Source organism: Oncorhynchus kisutch, unplaced genomic scaffold (assembly GCF_002021735.2).
Source record: "Oncorhynchus kisutch isolate 150728-3 unplaced genomic scaffold, Okis_V2 scaffold1155, whole genome shotgun sequence".
Lineage (NCBI taxonomy): Eukaryota > Metazoa > Chordata > Actinopteri > Salmoniformes > Salmonidae > Oncorhynchus > Oncorhynchus kisutch.
Genome location: NW_022263100.1, coordinates 1 through 14,514, shown reverse-complemented (window position 1 = coordinate 14,514; position 14,514 = coordinate 1). Strand labels below are relative to the sequence as shown.

At 42.6% G+C, this 14,514-nt stretch overlaps 1 protein-coding gene, 1 non-coding gene and 1 pseudogene across 2 annotated transcripts; 2 read left to right on the top strand and 1 right to left on the bottom strand.

Annotated features, from left to right (window-relative positions):
* Window positions 1-11,126: 11,126 nt before the first annotated feature.
* On the bottom strand, window positions 11,127-12,728 carry LOC116365008 (equistatin-like). The gene is made up of 4 exons (XM_031817796.1): window positions 12,602-12,728; window positions 11,796-11,927; window positions 11,595-11,682; window positions 11,127-11,518 (listed from the first exon to the last, which is right to left on the bottom strand). The coding sequence occupies exons 1-4, from the start codon at window positions 12,651-12,653 to the stop codon at window positions 11,503-11,505; spliced, it is 288 nt and encodes a 95-aa protein (XP_031673656.1). The 5' UTR covers window positions 12,654-12,728; the 3' UTR covers window positions 11,127-11,502.
* Window positions 12,729-13,946: 1,218 nt separating this feature from the next.
* Window positions 13,947-14,065, top strand: LOC116365011 (5S ribosomal RNA). The gene has a single exon (XR_004208062.1). It is a non-coding gene; the product is annotated as a 5S ribosomal RNA (ribosomal RNA).
* A 247-nt stretch (window positions 14,066-14,312) lies between these two features.
* Window positions 14,313-14,432, top strand: LOC116365012 (uncharacterized; annotated as a pseudogene).
* Window positions 14,433-14,514: the final 82 nt, after the last annotated feature.

Sequence of the window (14,514 nt, the reverse complement as noted above, 5' to 3'; positions counted from 1 at the left end):
AGCCAAGTGCACATCAAAACAGAACATTTTGCAACTGAAAACTGTGCCATTATTTGGAAAAAGTTCACCAAAACATTTTCCCAACTGAACACTACATGAATGTCTTGTCTGGAGCCAATTAAGAACTGGGCTTATAGGCTCTTAAATTATTTCACACTCAACCTGGTGTTGGACAAACAGCCGTGGCATCTACTCGAGTAACCAGCCACTTCTGCTCAAAGAAGGTTGAGGTTGAGAGCACCCGCATCGGAACCCCAGCTACCTGTTCAGGGGGCAACCACACCAGGGCAGTGTTCAGTAGGACACATCGTATTAACAATATGTTGCAGAGTTCAGGTAGGGCCACCGTTTCCAAATGTTTGCTCTACTGAACATGACCCAGTTCATGGAGGTCAGCTTACATTCTGGAGGTATGTCTCCTCTGCATTATGAGGGCTTCTTAACACCAGCCGTGTGGGAGTGTTGGCTATTGCATAGCCCTTTCTTTGGACCTCATCCACATTCATGACATTCTTGCTAGGACTAAAGACGACTGCTGTCATTTTGTATCCTGAAGCAACAGCCTGTCTCAGGAAATGGAAACATGAATTAAACAAAATTGTCAACAAACGCACATTGTTTAGCGCCATCCTGTCATTTTGTAGTGAAATTACAGAAACTGAAATATATAAACCTCAGCTCCCCTCCGGAAGTTGCCGCTCCTTGCTTTCGGGCCCCCAGTGGGCTGTTTGGGGATGGTTTGGATGTCTGGAAGAGTCCTTCTGACAGACACCTAGAGAAGAAAGGCCATTATTCCCTATGCATTTTCTCCCTCCCATACAATAGGAAATCAAGGGCCAGTTCTCAATCTGTCCACTCGCCTCCTTAAATGCATTGAGAATAGGCTAAAGTTCTCCTATGTGCATTTTGAAGACGCGAGTGGAATTGAGAGAGTCAAGACCTCTACGTTGTGTCGCAGAAGAAATGAAACACGGGACAGTTGTAGCTCTAGACAGATCATTTATACAGGCAGTACAACAAGCAGGACTATAAACATGTCCATTGGGGCATGCTCTGCTCACTTGCCTCCATGTAGTTGCGGTCGCACAGAATCTCTCGGGAGGTCCAGGGGGTGTAGCTACAGGTTTTGCCAACTCTATAAACAGGGTCTTCAGTCATGTGGTTTCCTGGCAGCCTGAACTGCATGACCAAGCTGAACATCTTATCATCCTAAAATGAAGGGGGAAGGGAAAAAAGCCTTCATTATATAGCAAAAAAAAAATCTGGTGACATTCATGCAAGTTATAGACTGTGGCAAAATTGGCTATATGAATGCAGCTGCCACTGTATTGAAGCCACACTACAGGAGTAGAGCTCAATAGTTCACATCACTGCAGTCTGTATCAGAAAGTTGGCTGGCCCTCTGAAAGCCCTCCATAAACTTCTGCTGTACCTTACGTCATCGTTAACTTAGAGGTAAGAGATACCAGACCAAAGGGTGGCTAACAATGGAGATCCTTTTGATATCCACAGAGTTAAGTAAAACTGCGTCAATGTTTCTGGAACCGGACTTCGGCAACTCAGGCTTATTGAGAACCTTTTTACTGAAGAATGGGTTCAGTTATTTCATTTTTCCATCTAGTGATGCAAATATTGACTTGTATCTTTGTGTAGACAGGGCTCATCTGTAAAAGAGCCTGGTCTCAGCATGACTCCATGTCAAAGGTAAATAAAATTGCTACAGAATGAGTTGCAAATGCAGTGACACTGAAAGGCAAACTTTCCATTTGAAGTACAAGCAAACACTACAGTTCTTAAGGTTACCATGTTTTGGGAAAAGCAGTTTTGAAGAGAAGCAAAAAACATGGCATTCCCCATGGGGTCAAATTTAAAGCTGAATCCACACTGAGTAGCAAGGCCAGGCGTCAGGTTTATGATTTGTGTGTCATCTGGAAGGGATGGAGATGGTGTGAACACAATAGTTGACAAGCAATATCAAGCCATGAATTATGAAAGGAGAGAAAGAGAATCATAAGAGGCAAACTCACTGAAGACAGCGTCAACATCTTCAAAAAGAGGAGCGACACTCAAACGAATAACGTTACCAAGGCATTCAGCGTTGAGGTCATCTGGAATAGGAAAGGTTAGTTAAATTTTTTTTTTTTTAAATCTTGTCAAACGCTTAGTGCTTAAATTTGCAAGGTACAAAATGCATACTTATAGAAGGTGTCTGTTGTGCTTGTATGCCCACAGCTGCCATCAATAGGCAAAACAACCTGTAAGGCATTTGACAAATTATTATGATTAAAAGGAGGAAGAACACAACTCAAATGTTTGCGTCACACAAGACTCTCCTAGGCCTGCTACTACTTACCCTGAGCTAAGGAAAATAATCATTGTAGAACAGATTTATTCTGATAAAATACACAGCTACAGAACCTGATATTTGACCCAAAGTGTGCAGCCTACAGCCCAGGGGTATGCAACTTTTACCCTATGACAAAGGCTTCCCACACTCAGTCACCTGAACCCCAAAGGCCTGCACATTCTCTTTTTATTCCCCGAGCCCTACAAAGCTGATTCAAATAATCATCCAGCTTTGTTAATCTGAATCAGCTGTGTAGTGTTAGGACAAAAACCTAAATGTAAGGCTACTGTTCAATTTTAGAAGGGTGCTCCGCCCTCACCTCTTTTATCCATTCATGTCAGGGGCCATGGACCGGTGCACCTCGGCTCAGGTTAATAGAACTCCCTCATTAGCAGCACAACAGCCTTTCACAGGTGAAAAGCATAATTACCCAACCGTCTACAATTGTAGCCCAGACAGAGAGAAAGATATTGGCCTCTAATGGCCAAAATGCTGTATTTGCATGCACTTTCACAATTTGAATGTAGTCAACTGGGTGGGACTACCAACTTCATTTGGCTGAGCCCTACTGGTGACCCTGTTGAAGTCATGTCCAATCGGGTCATCAGAAGGGCTCAGACAATTGTGAAGAAGAAATGTTACTACTTTAATGTGAAGATAGCCTCAATGGCGCTGCCCATGCTGTCACAGATACATAGATGAGTCTTTTATCTTCTTATGGCTTCTTATTATCTTCTTGTCCAGAGGTGCCCAGAGTAAACTGCCTGCTACTCAGTCCCAGAAGCTAAGATATGCATATTATTAGTATATTTGGATAGAAAACCCTCTGAAGTTTCTAAAACCGTTTGAATGATGTCTGTGAGTATAACAGAACACATATGGCAGGCAAAAACCTGAGAAAAAATCCAACCAGGAAGTGGGAAATCTGAGGTTGGTCGTTTTTCAACTCATTCCCTCAAATCAAATCAAATCAAATTTTATTTGTCACATACACATGGTTAGCAGATGTTAATGCGAGTGTAGCGAAATGCTTGTGCTTCTAGTTCCGAGAATGCAGTAATAACCAACAAGTAATCTAGCTAACAATTCCATAACTACTACCTTATACACACAAGTGTAAAGGGATAAAGAATATGTACATAAAGATATGAATGAGTGATGGTACAGAGCGGCATAGGCAAGATACAGTAGATGGTATTGAGTGCAGTATATACATATGAGATGAGTATGTAAACAAAGTGGCATAGTTAAAGTGGCTAGTGATACATGTATTACATAAAGATGCAGTAGATGATATAGAGTACAGTATATACATATACATATGAGATGAATAATGTAGGGTATGTAAACATTATATTAGGTAGCATTGTTTAAAGTGGCTAGTGATATATTTGACATCATTTCCCATCAATTCCCATTATTAAAGTGGCTGGAGTTGAGTCAGTGTGTTGGCAGCAGCCACTCAATGTTAGTGGTGGCTGTTTAACAGTCTGATGGCCTTGAGATAGAAGCTGTTTTTCAGTCTCTCGGTCCCAGCTTTGATGCACCTGTAATGACCTCGCCTTCTGGATGATAGCGGGGTGAACAGGCAGTGGCTCGGGTGGTTGTTGTCCTTGATGATCTTTATGGCCTTCCTGTGACATCGGGTGGTGTAGGTGTCCTGGAGGGCAGGCAGTTTGCCCCCCGTGATGCGTTGTGCAGACCTCACTACCCTCTGGAGAGCCTTACGGTTGTGGGCGGAGCAGTTGCCGTACCAGGCGGTGATACAGCCCGACAGGATGCTCTCGATTGTGCATCTGTAGAAGTTTGTGAGTGCTTTTGGTGACAAGCCCGAATTTCTTCAGCCTCCTGAGGTTGAAGAGGCGCTGCTGCGCCTTCTTCACGATGCTGTCTGTGTGGGTGGACCAATTCAGTTTGTCTGTGATGTGTACGCCGAGGAACTTAAAACTTACTACCCTCTCCACTGCTGTTCCATCAATGTGGATAGGGGGGTGTTCCCTCTGCTGTTTCCTGAAGTCCACAATCATCTCCTTAGTTTTGTTGACGTTGAGTGTGAGGTTATTTTCCTGACACCACACTCCGAGGGCCCTCACCTCCTCCCTGTAGGCCGTCTCGTCGTTGTTTGTAATCAAGTCGTTGTTGGTAATCAAGCCTACCACTGTTGTGTCGTCCGCAAACTTGATGATTGAGTTGAAGACACAGTGGGATATTGGTCATGTTGCGCTTCCTAGATGTCAAAAGTCTTTAGAACCTTGTTTGATGCTTCTACTGTGAGGTGAGGGCGAATGAGAGGGGAATGAGTCAGAGGTCTGGCAGAATGCCTTGAGCTCGTGACGCTCGTTCACATGAGGGCGAGCTCTGTTCCATCGCAATTCTACAGACAAAGGAATTCTCCGGTTGGAGCATTATTGAAGATTTATTTTAACAACATCCTAAAGATTGATTCTATACATCGTTTGACATGTTTCTACGGACTGTAACGGGACTTTTTGACATTTCGTCTGCTCCTAGTAGACACGCTTCGTGAGATTGGATTTGTTTACAAAACTTGCTAACAAAAGTAGCTATTTGGACATAAATGATGGACATTATCAAACAAAACAAACATTTATTGTGGAACTCGGATTCCTGGGAGTGCATTCTGATGAAGATCATCAAAGGTTAGTGATTAATTTGATCTCTATTTCTGATTTTTGTGACTCCTCTCTTTGGCTGGAAAAATGACTGTTTTTCTGTGACTTGGCTCTGACCTAACATAATCGTTTGTGGTGCTTTCACAGTAAAGCCTATTTAAAATCGGGCACTGTGGTGGGATTAACAAGAAGTGCATCTTTAAAATGGTGTGAAATACTTATGTATGTCTGAGGGAATTTTAATTATGAGATTTCTGTTCTTTTGAATTTGGCGCCCTGCACTTTCACTGGCTGTTGTCATATCGATCAGCCCTAAGAAGATTTATCTATCTCTATGAGGCAAGACAATTGTCATTCAGGATTAAAAGGTGACTGCACTTCCTGATTTGGCCTTAGCTGTGTTCGAATACTCGCACTAACTGTACTGTTTGTGACATGAATTGAGTATTTAGTATGCTTATTGGTCATAGTATACCTGTATAAATATATCATAGAATACCTGTATACCTCTGGCCCTTCTTTGGACACATATCGATCAGCCCTAAGAAGATTTATCTATCTCTATGAGGCAAGACAATTGTCATTCAGGATTAAAAGGTGACTGCACTTCCTGATTTGGCCTTAGCTGTGTTCGAATACTCGCACTAACTGTACTGTTTGTGACATGAATTGAGTATTTAGTATGCTTATTGGTCATAGTATACCTGTATAAATATATCATAGAATACCTGTATACCTCTGGCCCTTCTTTGGACACTGTGTTAACTAACCTCCAGATGAGCTTCAATGCCATACAACTCTCCTTCCGTGGCCTCCAACTGCTCTTAAATGCAAGTAAAACTAAATGCATGCTCTTCCACCGATCGCTGCCCGCACCTGTCTGCCCGTCCAGCATCACTACTCTGGACGGTTCTGACTTAGAATATGTGGACTACAAATACCTAGGTTTCTGGTTAGACTGTAAACTCTCCTTCCAGACTCACATTAAGCATCTCCAATCCAAAAGCCCCATTTACTACCCACCACTGCAACCTATACGCTCTTGTTGGCTGGCCCTCGCTTCATACTCGTCGCCAAACCCACTGGCTCCAGGTCATCTACAAGTCTCTGCTAGGTAAAGCCCCGCCTTATCTCAGCTCACTGGTCACCATAGCAGCACCCACTCATAGCACGCGCTCCAACAGGTATATCTCACTGGTCACCCCCAAAGCCAATTTTTCCTTTGGCCGCCTTTACTTCCAGTTCTCTGCTGCCAATGACTGGAACGAACTGCAAAAATCACTGAAGCTGGAGACTCAGATCTCCCTCACTAAGCTTTAAGCACCAGCTGTCAGAGCAGCTCACAGATCACTGCACCTGTACATAGCCCACCTTTAAATAGCCCATCCAACTACCTCATCCCCTTGCAGTATTTATTTATTTATCTTGCTCCTTTGCACCCCAGTATCTCTACTTGCACATTCATCTTCTGCACATCTACCATTCCAGTGTTTAATTGCTATGTTGTAATTACTTCGCCACCATGGCCTATTTATTGCCTTACCTCCCTTATCCTTTCCTTATTTGCACACACTGTATATAGACTTTTTCTACTGTATTATTGACTGTATGTTTGTTTATTCCATCTGTAACTCTGTTGTTGTATGTGTCGAACTGCTTTGCTTTATCTTGGTCAGGTTGCAGTTGTAAATGAGAGCTTGTTCTCAACTAGCCTAACTGGTTAAATGAAGGTGAAATAAAATAGAAATAAAAAAATACTATGGATATATTTAGTATGCCAAATGTTCCAGGATATCGTACTAAATTCGCCAAAATATGAGAATACACGAAGAGGACACTATTTCGGTACTTTAGGGCCAATAATGCAATTCTTCAGGAAATGGGCGTGGCTTCACATCGTTTCCAGATTTGTTGAAAATGGCGGAAAATATGCAGTCGATATGCAACGAGAGCGGATATAAATTCATTGCTTTAACTAATTATGACAAATATTAAGAAAATGTTGAGCAATGTAATAAAGTAATTACTTTTTAAATAAGTTAACTTACACGCTATATTGGCTGACAATTTGTTAGCTACACTGGTCTTACGAACCACATAGCGTATCAGTACAGCAGTATGTACCGGTATGTTGTTAGCTAGATACCTAATGTTAGTTGGCTACTTATAGATCAAACTTGACAGTATAATAACTATAGGCTATCTAACTAACTACCCAATGTTTGACGTGATTATTCCCGTCATTCTGAGCTTAGCTAAATGGTATAGTCATTGTGCGTTCTCAATGGACATTCGGGTGCTTTCGTAAATTCGCTCTAGCTGCCTACTCTGCTCTGAATTTACAAACAGACAATCTGACAACGCTCTGAATTCATGAGCGCATTCTGGAACTCCTGATTGAAATTAAGAACACACCTGAAGTCGTATAATGTCTAACCAGTAATTTGTTATGCTAGATAGCTAGCAAGAGGTTGCATAGCAACAGCATCAACTTCCGGTAGACAGGTGAAAAGCTAGTCCGCGCAATCCAACACAAGGGTTCTCTTGTGTCATGCGTGGATCAACTCCCTTTTATTTATCACCCTAATAACGTTGTGTCTTTTTATTGGACTAAATGCAGTTTGTTAGTGCTTCCCTGCCCTGCCCTGATCAAATCAAATAATAATAATTAAAGTACTTTCCCCTATTCCCCGTTGACCGTTTGTCCCTGCTTCTGCAGGTTTTCGCTCTCAAAAGTACACCTTTTTAATAGAAATATAACACGATTAGATGTTCTATGTCCACGACAAAATTTAAAACCCCTAGCAGGAAACCACTTTTGAGGTCTGGGAAAAACGGAAGACATGTCGATTTTGGGGTGTAGTTACCCTTTTTTAGGCAAGTGTGCGCCAGGAAGAGACCTTTGTTTGGTTAAGCGGTGTTGCTGTAGCGCTCATGTGATTGCAGAGTTTGCAAAACAAAAGGCCACTGGATTGATGCAAATAATCATGATATAATTCTGCCAGGCTGGCATAGGCTACTTTGCAGTTAACATTTGATTGAGAAGTTTTTTTGTGGGAAGCCTTTCCTTCTCTACCACAAGAAGGTTATCATTAGCCTCATCTCTAACGGCTACACAAAGTGTAGACATGCGCGAGCTTCGCACGCATGCGCACGGAAACTGGGCAGTCCTGTGCAGTTTCTGAAAGTTGCATGGAAATACCAATCACTGATGCATTTTGTTCATGTCTTATGTTTCACTTGGGCAAATGAATAGATTTTCTAACAAGTTGAAGGGATTGAGTTGATTTCCTCCTTAGTTCAAAGCATTTTTGAATATTGTTGAATTTCGGTTTAATGTCTGTATTTCGTGATTCCGTGAGGGCGCGCTGTATTTTATAGCTCTCACACACACACACACACACACACACACTTACACACACACACACACACACACACACACACAGCAAGGATGGAAGCCGGACGTGGTTAAATTAACCCAAAAGTTATTTTGATGGACATAACCTGCAAATGTGAAAATGACTGCATTCAACCCTGTGTAGATCAGTCAATTCTAAACATAAAGACTTAAAACTCATGATTCCGTAAGAGCCTACCCCAATGAGGATATGTGTTCACGTTTAGCTTCCTGTGCCAACCGGAAGTGCCTTAAAATGGTGTCATAGGTGCTGTTTCGAAGGGTTAAAAAGGTCAGATCTTTTTCAAACTTCATATGTGTGATTAAACAACCCTCATGAACTGTAAATCAGTAATTTTTCCCAACAGATGTCAAAGAAACAAGGGCCACGGTTGATTGTGCTGTGAAGATGACTTTATTGAATGGCTTGCCAGCCATACTCCATGCCTGGGCCTGCAGGACGCAAAGTTCTTTGTTTGTCAGACGAATCACTGGGTCGAAACTACAGAAGAAGTGAACACACATGGTTAATGTTCTGATAATTTACTTTGGAAATACTTATCACTGATTTACAGAAATATTGGATCAAAGTTGTCTAACTAAGGCAAACAATTTAGAATCATCCAATCCTGTAGCCTACTCCCGACCGTCACGTTGTACAGCGCCATATTTTCCATTCCATCCTAACGGAAACTCTGAATAGAAAGACCATAATATTAATCAAATTATTAAAGGGAAATTTCTTCAAATCAATCCCAAATACTATGTTGTTACAAAAAAATAAAGAATTCTCTGGTAATGCCAATACGGAATTCTATCAAATTCTGGTGGTCAAACTAGCGGTAACAGAAAAAATGGCTGAGAATTAAATGACGTGCCACAGAATTCTGCGGTAGCACGAAAGGTGTGCCACAACTTTTAAAGGAGTTGCAACTGAATGTAAGAATGCTGTTTATTGACTCTAGCTCAACATTCAACACCATAGTACCCTCCAAGCTCATCATTAAGCTTGAGGCTCTGAACCCAGCACGGTGCTTACACGGGCGGCGTAGTTGCCGCACCAGGCGGGCCACCCCCGGGTGGGGGTTGATAGCATCATGTCGGGCTGTATCACCGCCTGGTACGGCAACTACGCCTCCCGCAACAACTCTCCAGACGGTGGTGCGGTCTGTCCAACGCATTACCGAGGGCAAACTACCTCCCTCCAGGACACCTACAGCACCCAATGTCACAGGAAGGCAAAAAAGATCAAGGACAACCACCCGAGCCACTGCCTGTTCACCCCGCTATCATCCAAAAGGCAAGGTCAGTACAGGAGCATCAAAGCTGGGACAGAGAGACTGAAAACAGCTTCTCTCACTCAAGGCCATCAGACTGTTGAACAGCCATCACGAGCATGGAGGCTGCTGCCTACAGGCATATTATAGGAATCATTGGCCACCAGAATTGAAAACCAGTCACTTTTTTTTCATTTACTCATCTCATATGTACAGTTTTCGCTAAAAGTTGAGAATTACACAAATATTAATTTTCACCAAGTCTCATGCCTCAGTTTGTATGATGGCAATTTGCATATACTCCCAGAATGTTATGAAGAGTGATCAGTTGAATTGCAAAGTCCAGCAAGCACCAGGACCGTCTCCTAAAGTTGATTCAGCTGCGAGATCGGGGCACCACCAGTACAAAGCTTGCTCAGGAATGGCAGCAGGCAGGTGGGAGTGCATCTGCACACACAGTGCAGCAAAGACTTTGATGGCCTGGTGTCAGAAGGGCAGCAAAGAAGCCACTTTTCTTCAGGACAATCAGGGATAGACTGATATTCTGCAAAAGGTACAGGGATTAGACTGCTGAAAAGTCATTATCTCTGATGAATCCCCTTTCCGATTGTTTGGGGCATCCGGAATAGAGCTTGTGCGGAGAAGACAAGGTGAGCACTACCATCCGTCCTGTGTCATGCCAACAGTAAAGCATTCTGAGACAATTCATGTGTGGGGTTGCTTCTCAGCCATGGTAGTGGGCTCACTCGCAATTTTGCTTAACACAGCCATGAATAAAGAATGGTACAAACACATCCTCAGAGACCAACTTCTCCCAACCATCCAGGAACAGTTGTGACAAATGCTTTTACCAGCATGATGGAGCACCTTGCCATAAGGCATAAGTGATAACTAAGTGGCTCGGGGAACAAAACACTGATATTTTGGGTCCATGGCCAGGACACTCCCCAGACCTTAATCCCATTGAGAACTTGTGGTCAATCCTCAAGAGGCAGGTGGACAAACAAAAACCCCACAAATTCTGACAAACTCCAAGCATTGGTAAGGCAAGAATGGCCTGCCATCAGTCAGGATGTGGCCCAGAAGTTAATGGACAGCATGTCAGGGCAGATTTCAGAGGTCTTGAAAACAGGTCAACACTGCAAATAGACCCTTTACATCAACTTGATGTAAGTGTCAATGAAAGCCTTTGACACTTATGAAATGCTTGTAATTATACTTCAGAATTCCGTAGTGACATCTGACAAAATTATCTGAAGACACTGCAGCAAACTTGATCTAAATTAATATTTGGGTCCATCAAATATTTTGGCCACGAGTGTATATTCTGTATCCTAGTCTGTTCTGACGGCGGTCTTCAATATGTATATAGTTAATTCATGCGTACTGAGTGTGTGTACACACGTTGTGGATTTGTTCAATATTACTGCGCTGTCGGAGCTAGAAGCACAAGCATTTCACTACACCCGCAATATCCTCGGCTAAGCACATTTGTGATCAATAGTTTATTTGCAATTACATTGATAGTGATTACAGGGCAATAAAGAGCTGAGTACCAGGCAGTTAGCAAGTGTAGTAGGCTACTAATGACCATCAGCAGCATCATAGCTTGGAGAGCCTAATTACCATTTGACTGCCTTTATGAACACCCGTCTGGAGGTAATACAGTAAAATCCCTTCCTCCAGTTCACAGAAATGGACAGTTCAGATACATTGTTCAACATGTAAAACCAACAAAGTAAATACATTCTTCATTATGTGTATGGCGAGAGGCATCTCCCTCAGTACAGTAAAGACAACTGTCAAAGTATTTGCAAAGTCTTCTCAACGTCTTCATTCCAACATCTTTCATCTGCGAGGACCACTACAATGAGACAAACACAAATATTAACATTCAGAACCAACTGTAAAGATCAAACATGTAGTGAATGAGTGTGTACCTGCATGGACATTTGATTGGAGCAGTGCCTGGAGGAGTCTCAGTGCCCAGAATCTTCTGTCCAGTACTGGTCACACACCAACAGTAACCTACCAGAAATAGACATGTTGCATAAACAATACACATATTACCCCATCACATCGAATTGTCACACTCAACTGAATTGGAGCATTTTGTTGTGTGTATGTGCCACAGTGTTAACCTGTAGAGCCCGAACATTGCTTAGGGGTGTATTGTCCAGCGGCGTCACACGTTGGGATGTAAGCTCCAATTGGGCCATTTATCGCAGCATCTCTAGCACGCTCACAGGGGGTCTTGGGTTGTATCGTAGCATCTGGACACAGGTAACATGGATTGTAATGTGGACATAACATCTCAGGACAATATATGGACAGAATATACATGACTGGACATCCAAGAGCCCAGAATCTTGGGTTGCGTCCCATATTGGAACCTACTCCACCTGGTCAGAAGTAGTTTATACGGAATAGGGTTCCATTTCAGATGTAACCTAGGTACTTGCTAGCTAAATATTGAAATTCTCCTACTTGTTTAAAAGCCCTGTGCAGTCAATTCAGATTCTGTCTTTTATAACAGTTGATGAAACTAAGACTGAAAGTGGGGGTATCAGTGTTCTTTCCTGATAGTTGGTAAACAATCCAATCATACATCCAGTTGAATGATCAAACCATTCAGGCCAGCATCTAGACACAAATATACATCTCTGGAACTCGAGGAGTGGCAGGTAGCCTAGCAGTTAGAGTTGGGCCAGTAACGGAATGGTTGCTAGTTTTTATCCCTGAGATGACAAGTTGAAATATCTGTCTGTGCCCTTGAGCAAGACGATCTTCTCTCAAATGTCACTAATGGCTGGCCTCCGAGGGTGTCCATGGGACAACTGGTTATGAAACAAAACATTAATACGTACGTGTGTTTGTGGAGGACAGATCAACACCCACTAATGTTTATTAAAATGTTGGTGAGTAGTGTGAGGTAAATCACTCTTACCTCCCAGAGCAAAAGCCATGCTGAAAAGCAGAATGATGGTTAATGTCGCCATGGTGATAGTCTCCTGAGAGAGAACGAGAGTGAGATTAGCTGAGCATTTTAAAACATTTGGAATGGCTGTGGGTACTAGAGGAGAGGTTAAGGAAACCCTGTGTTAAGTACAAAACTTAAGCAACAATTGCTAACCCAGTCCTGAGGACCTCAAGAACCGAGTATTGGCAACACGGCGCTACGATTCTTCCGACAAAATTCAGGTATCATCTAATCTATTGTATGTGGTTGAAGAGCCTGGCACACAGGAAAATCTATCCTTCCCAAATGGCTCCTCATTCCTGTTGTAGTGAACCAGCTTTGACAAAGGCCCACAGTGCACTAGATAGGGAAGGGGAAGCATCCTAGAGCGAGTCATAGATTACCTCTTTACTGCAAAGGTAACTATTAGTCTATGCTCTTAAATTCAGGGGTCACTCCACAAAATGGCACCCTATATAGTGCACTACAATTTGACCAGGGTCACATAAAATTAAGTTGCCATTTGAGATGCAGATAGTCTATTAGATAATGACACAATCTCACCTTCATGCACTCTTCCAAGGGATTCACTGGGTGTCTCTGTTGTCTGTGAGTTATGGTTACTTCTTCCACCTCTCCTTTTAAAGGACCTTTCACAGGTGTGACTAGTTGCCTCATTAACCCAACGAGAGTTGCCGATGTCGGCCATTAGCCAGTGGTGTAAAGTACTAAAGTAAAAATATTTGAAAGTACTACTAAAGTAGTTTTTTGGGGGTATCTTTACTTTACTATTTATATGTTTGACAACTTTCACTGAACTACATTCCAAAGATTATATTGTACTTTTTACTCCACACATTTCCCCTGACACCCAAAAGTACTCATGTTGAATGTTTAGCAGGACAGAAAAATGTCCAATTCACGCACTTATCAAGAGAACGTCCTTGGTCACCCTACTGCCTTTAATCTGGCAGACTCACTAAACACAGATTCTTCCTTTGCAAATATGTCTGAGAGTTGCTGTGGCACTGGCTATCTGTAATCATATCAACAACAACAACAAAAACACGAAAATGGTGCCGTCTGTTTTTTTATATAAGGAATTTGAAATTATATGATTTTACTTTGACACCCGCCCGCTTTATCACCATTCAACTGACGACCGAGTCAGCCTGCAGGCACCCGGCCCACCACAAGGTTCATCCAACAATCTGTGCTGCAATTTCTTCCACTTTTTGAATGACACAAAGATGCTTTTCTAAATGGTGAAAATGCAACAGCTGTTAATCAGCCTCACTTTGACTTTATATAGTGCACCAATAGAGAGCTTCTCGCTTACGACCACACCGGCCTGAGTACACCAGATCTCATCTGATCTCGGAAGCTAAGCAGGGTCGGGCCTGGTTAGTACTTGGATAGGAGACCGCCTGGGAATACCAGGTGCTGTAAGCTTTTTGTCACTGCCTTGTGGAATTTCAACTCTTTGTCCGTTTTTTCCCATATGTGCCCTTGCTTTGAATAAGTAAGCAAGGTTAGTTTGTATTTCATCCAACAATCTGTGCTACAAATTATGGCTACAGTATATGCAATTTCTTCCACTTTTTGAGTGACACAAAGATGCTTTCTAAATGGTGAAAATGCAACAGCTGTTAATCAGACTCACTTTGACTTTATAGAGTGCACCAAGGGATAATTTCTCGCTTACGACGACACACCGGTCTGAGTACGCCTGATCTCGTCTGATCTCGGAAGCTAAGCAGGGTCGGCCTGGTTAGTACTTGGATGGGAGACCGCCTGGGAATACCAGGTGCTGTAAGCTTTTGTCACTCTCTTTGTCCGTTTTTCCCACAAGGCTGAAATATGTGCCCTCGCTTTGAAATAAGTAAGCAGGTTAGTTTGTA